At 45.8% G+C, this 6,287-nt stretch overlaps 1 protein-coding gene across 1 annotated transcript in view; it reads left to right on the plus strand.

Moving 5' to 3' along the window:
- Window positions 1-750, plus strand: part of LOC109917293 (oxysterols receptor LXR-alpha-like) — an 8,066-nt gene extending 7,316 nt beyond the window's left edge. The window contains exon 6 of the mRNA XM_048607270.1: window positions 42-750. Coding sequence (XP_048463227.1) covers window positions 42-188 — 147 coding nt within the window. The 3' untranslated portion in view covers window positions 189-750. The remainder of the gene's footprint in view (window positions 1-41) is intronic.
- The last annotated feature ends 5,537 nt before the right edge of the window (window positions 751-6,287 follow it).

Genomic DNA, 6,287 nt, shown 5'->3' on the forward strand with positions numbered 1-6,287 from the left:
GGTTAACTGACCTATCCTCTTCCTTCCATCTCTCTGTATAGGATCAGCTGATGTTCCCTCGCATGCTGATGAAGCTCGTTTCCCTGCGGACTCTGAGCAATGTCCATTCCGAGCAAGTTTTTGCTTTACGACTTCAGGATAAAAAATTGCCGCCCCTCCTTTCAGAAATCTGGGACATGCATGAATAACCCCGGAGTTTTCCGCGTGGAGTCCAGCTCACGGAAACAGATCGACTGTCAAATTAGGAAGAACTTTACTGGTGGGAATGAGAACAGACAAGGAAGCTCGCTGAGAGAGTTATATATTCTTTCAACTGTAATTATCAATGCAGTACCCCATGTTTAGAGACATTTTAAGGGGATTTCCTGTGTTGCATCTCGAAGGATCCCATTTTACGATTGCTTTCTTGTTTTAACTGTTAACTATATGGTAGCTGACTATCTCTGTCCATGTTCACAGTACAGATTTTAAGACACTGTTTGAATGTAGTGACTGGCTGGAATTTGTGACAGGAATAGGGGAACCAGCTCTCCACGTCCCTGTCAAACAGCCACTGAGAGCCAGGCTCAGGGAACGATATTTTGTTTGTCAGTGAGCAGCAGCAGGACAGTGAGGGAACAGAGACTAGAGCGCGGGCCGGTGTTACCAAGAGATATACTGCCAACTAACCAAGGTCGGAATGTGCCACCATGCAGCTTTATATGAAGCTATTGATTTATAATAATGCACTAAAACTAACCTGAAAGCTCATCCAGACTGGTTATCTGTTTTACAGTGTCTCCGACTGAAACCTGTTTAAAAGTTTCCATAGCCCAACCGGACCGTAGGGCTGTTGTCTCATTAGATGAAAAAATGACTGGTGGTGGTTTAACCTGCGGGTCACCATGCCGCAGGCAAGGTTGAGAGGGAGAGTCCTTCATAGCAACTTCAGCTGGTGGGGGAATTGAAACCATGCTGTTGGCATCACTGTGCATTGCAAATCAGCTGTCCAGTACAGTGTCTCTGCCTGGTACCTTTTTATAGTGTTTCTGGCTTTTGATTGATATGTTTCACAGTGTCCCTGTTTCTGACTGGTATGTGTTTTACAGCGTCTCTGTCTCTGGCTGGTCTCTGTTTTGCAGAGTCTGTCTTTTACTGGTACCTGTTTTACAGTCTGATTGGTATCTGCTTTACAATGTCTTTGTCTCCGTTGGCTCGTGCGACGTGGGCATTGCTGGCCGGGCCAGTATTTATTGACTGTCCCCAGTCGCCTTTGAGAAGGTGTTGGTGAGCTGCCTTTTTGAACTGTTGTGAGTCTACCTACAGCACATGGACTGCAAAGTCCTCAAGGAAGAAGTTCAGGATTTTCACACTGTGACAATGAAGAAGCAGCGATATATTTCCAAGCCAGGACATGGGCCAAACATAGCCAAAATGGGACTAGTTCAGCTTAGGAGCTCTATTCAGCATGGATGACTTGTGTAAATGGGCTGGTTTCCGTGCTCTATTACTCTGTAAGTGGGCTGCTTCATCCTGGATTTTTTGAAATAAGTCATTTTTGTGGGGTTTGCATGTTGCTGGCTGGCCAGCATTTATTGTCCCGTCTCTAGTTCATAGAATCTCTACAATGCGGAAACAGGTCCTTTAGCCCAACAAGTCCACACTGACCCTCAGAGCATCCTACCCAGACCCATCCCCCTATAACCCACCTATAATCTACACATCCCTGATAACTATGGGCAATTTAGCATGCCCAATCCACCTCGTCTGCACTTCTTTAGACTGTAGAAGAGGAGCACATGGAGGAAACCCACACAGACACAGGAATAATGTGCAAACTCCACACAGTCACCTGAGGGTGAAATCGAACCCAGGTCCCTGGTGCTGTGAGCCACTGTGCCGCCCCCTTGAGAAGGTGGTGGTGATTTGCCTTCTTGAACCGCTGCCATCCACCTGCTGTGGATTGACCCACAATGCCATCAGCAAAGGAATTCCAAGATTTTGAACCAGCAACAGTGAAGGAATGACATATATTTAAAGTCAGGATTGTGACTGGCTTGCAGGGAAACTTGCAGGAGGTGGTGTTCTCAGATATCTGCTGCCCTTGTCCTTCTAGATGGAAGTGGTCATGGGTTTGGAAGGTACTGCCTGAGGATCTTTGGTGAATTTCTGCAGTGCATCTTGTAGATGGTGCACACTGCTGCTATTGAGCATTGATGGTGAAGGCAGCAGATGCTTGTGATGTAATGCCAATTAAGATTGCTGCCTTGTCCTGGATGGTGTCAAGCTTCTTGAGTGTTGTTGGAAATGCACCCATCCAGGCAAATGGGGAGTATTCCATCGCACTCCTGACTTGTGCCTTGTAGATGGTGGACAGGCTTTGGGGAGACAGGAGGTCAATTACTTGCTGCAATACTCCTAGCCTCTGACCTGCTCTTGTCACTACTGTGTTTATGTGGTGAGTCCAGTTGAGTTTCTGGCCAATGGCAATCCCCAGGGTGTTCATATTGGGCTATTCAATGATTGTAACACCATCAAATGCCAAGGGGTGGTGGTTAGATTGTCTCTTATTGCTGATGGCCATAGCTTGGCATTTGTGTGGCTTAAATGTTACATGCCACTTGTTAGCACAAGCCTGGATATTGTCCAGATCTTGTTGCATTTGAACAGTATCTGAGGAGTCACGAATAGAGCTGAACATTGTGCAACCATTGACAAACATCCCCACTTCTGACCTTCTGATTGAGGGAACTTCATTGTTGAAGCAGCTGAAGATGGTTGAGCCTAGGAGACTACCCTGACAAACACATGCAGACAGGTCCTGGGGTTGAAATGACTGACCTCCAACAAAAACAACCATTTTCCTATGTGTCATGTATGACCCTAACAAGTGGAGAGTTTGCACCCAATACCCATTGATTCCAGTTCTGCTAGGGCTCCTTAGTGCCAGACTTCGTCGAATGCAGCCTTAATGTCAAGGGCTGTCACTCTCACCCCACCTCTAAAATTCAGCTCTCATGTCCACATTTGAACCAAGGCTGTAATGAGGTCAGGAGCTGAGGAAGTGGACCCAAACTGGGAGTCACTGAGCAATTATTGCTGAGCAAGTGCTACTTGATAGCACTGTTGATGACATCTTTGATCACTTTTCTGATAATGGAGAGTAGGCTGATGAGGCAGTAAGTTGATCGAGTAGGATTTGTCTGGCTTTTTTATGCACAGGACATACATAGGCCGTTTTCCACATTGCTATGTAGATACCAATGCTGTAACTGTACTGGAAGAGCTTGGCTAATGAAGTGGCAAGTTGTGGAGCATAAGTCTTCAGCACTATTGCTGGAATGCTGTCAGGGCCACAGCCTTTGCAGTATCCAGTGCCTCCAAACGTTTCTTGATATCACATGAAGCATTCATAGCAATCTTCAGCCAGAAGTGCCAAGTGGATGATCCAACTTAGCTTCCTGCAGTGGTCCCCAGCATCATAGATACCAGTCCAGCCAATTTGATTTACGTGAAGTGATGTCCTGGGCTGTTCCTTCATTGAGGATTTGGATATTTGTGGCATCTTCTCCTCCATGACTGAATGTGGTAGGACTACAGAGCCTAGATCTGATCTGTTGGTTGTGGGATCGCTTAGTTCTGTCTATCACTTGCTGCTTATGCTATTTGGCGTGCAAGTAGTCCTGTTTGATAGCTTTACCAGGTTGACACCTCATTTCTGGGTATGCCTGGTGCTGTTCACTTCATGCCCTCTTGCACTCTTCATTAAGCCAGGGTTAATCCCCTGGCTTGATGGTAACGGTTGAGTGGAGGATATGCTGGACCACGAGGTTACAGATTGCGCTGGAGTATAATTCTGCTGCTGTTGATGGCCCACAGCACCTCATGGATGCCCAGTCTTCAGTTGCTAGATCTGTCCTACTTAACATGGTGATAATGCTTCACAAAACAATTAAGGGTATTCTCAATGTGGAGATGAGACTTCGTCTCCACAAGGACTGTGCAGTGGTCACTCTTACCGATACTATCATGGACAGATGCAGCTACAGCAGGCAGATTGGTGAGGATGAGTTCATGTATATTTTTCCATCTTGTCAATTCCCTCACCGTCTGCTACAGACTTAGTCCTTTAAGACCCAACTAGCTGCCAAACATCCTGGTGGTGTACATTCTGTGGCCTTGCCACCCTGAGTGCTTCCTCCAAGTGTTTTTCAATATGAAGGAGTACTGATTCCTCAGCCAAAGGTTTCCTTGTCCATGTTTAACTGTTGTCATCAGACTTCATGGGGTCCAGAGTCAATGTTGAAGACTCCCAGAGCAACTCCTTCCCGGTTATATACCACTGTGCTGCCACCTCTGCTGGGTCTGTCTTGCCGGTGGGACAGGGATGGTGATGGTGGCGTCTGGGACCTTGTCTCTAAGTTATGATTCCGTGAGTGTGACTATATCAGACTGTTCCTTGACTAGTCTGTGAGACAGCTCTCCCAGGTATGGCATTAGCTCCTAGATGTTAGTAAGGAGTACTTTCTAGGGTCAATAGGGCTATTTCTGCCCGAACATTGATGCAGGATGGCCCAGTTTTATTTCTTTGTTGAAATTTTATCACGATTGATACAACTGTGTGACTTGCTAGGCTATTTCAGAGGTAAATTGAGAGACAACCACATGTAGACCAGTCCAGGTGAAGATGGCAGATTTCCTTCACTGCAAGGGATTAGTAAACCAGATTTATTTTTCTGTCACTCAGCAGTGGTTTCATGGTCATCATCGGATCCTTAATTCCAGATATTAACTGAATTCAAATTCCAACATTCAAACGCAGGTCCCCATCATATCAGAGATAGTAGAAACTGCCGATGCTGGAGAATCTGAGATGACAAGGTGTAGAGCTGGATGAACACGGCAGGCCAGGCAGCATCAGAGGAGCAGGAAAGCTGACATTTCTTCAGAAATCTGAAGAAGGGTCCAGACCTGAAACATCAGTTTTCCTGCTCCTCTGATGCTGCCTAGCCTGCTGTGTTCATCCAGCTCTATATCTTGTTATCCCCATCATATCAGCTGTGTTTTTGGATTCATAGTCTAGTGATACTACCACTATGATACTGCTTCCCCTGACTGTTATGTATTTGACAGTGTATCTGACTGGTATCTGTTTTTCGGTATGTATGGTATCTGTTTTACAAGTCTCTGTTTCTGTTGATGACTCCTTATATGACTTCAAGAGTGGACTGGTTGGTGGTGATTGGCTGGGTTAGATTTCTCCTGCTTTTTGTGTACAGGACTTACCTGCATAATTTTCTACATTGTTCAGTAGATGCCAGTGTTGCTTCTGCACTGGAACAGCTTGGATATGGGTGCAGTGAGTTCTGGAGCACAAGTCTTCAGTATTCTTGCCAGAATGTTGTCAAGGCCCATATCCAGTGCCTTTAACCTTTTACAGTGTCTTTGACTGGTATCTGTTTTACAGTGTCTGTCTGGTACCTGTTTGACAGTGTCGCTGACTCTTACTAGTATTGTTTTACAGTGTCTCTCACAGGTATATGTTTTACAGTGTCTCTGTCTCTGACAGGTATGTAGTTTACAGCAACTCTGACTGCTATGTATTTTACAGTGTTTCTGACTGGTAGGTATTTTACAGTGTCTCTGACCAGGTATGTGTTTTACTGTGTCTCTGACTGGTATCTGTTTCACAATGCATCTTTTGCTAACTGGTTCCATTGTGTTGCTGGATGCGCCTTTAACCTGTAAGTCTGAAGTGGCACCTCCTCATTTTCCAAAGTTGGAGCTGCTCTTTAAAGGTTGTCCAAAGAGCATAATCCATTTTTCCTCTGCCAACTGCCACAGAATGGGCTTGGTGCCAACAGAAGTATTAAGGTTTGTTCAAAGCCAGGCCCTCACTGTTTGGTGTCCAAGTCTGCCTCTCTGTGGTGGTCAATTGGAGGAGAGATGTGCTCATTCATCTGAGACATGGCGAAGGTCAAAGCTTCAATGGATACCTTAATTGCCCACATGCTTACTCTATGCCTTCGGCAGCTCTGCCACATTCTCCCTGTTTGTCTCTGCAATTCCAGGAGTCTGAATGTGGCCTTCATGACCCTAAGGTGATTGTCACAGCATTGTCAGAGATCTCAGCTCTCACAGACTTGTCATCTCTGTTTGTTCATCAGTGAACTACTGACCAGGTAGTCATCCAGAGCTGGTAAGTGTCCAACCATGTGTGTGTCTGCATGGCTGCCAGGGAATGAGGTGGCACATGCCCTCTAATAATGGAATACATATGGATCTCCTACCACTTCTCTTGCCACATC

The sequence above is a fragment of the Rhincodon typus genome, chromosome 17 (assembly GCF_021869965.1).
Source record: "Rhincodon typus isolate 14 chromosome 17, sRhiTyp1.1, whole genome shotgun sequence".
NCBI lineage: Eukaryota > Metazoa > Chordata > Chondrichthyes > Orectolobiformes > Rhincodontidae > Rhincodon > Rhincodon typus.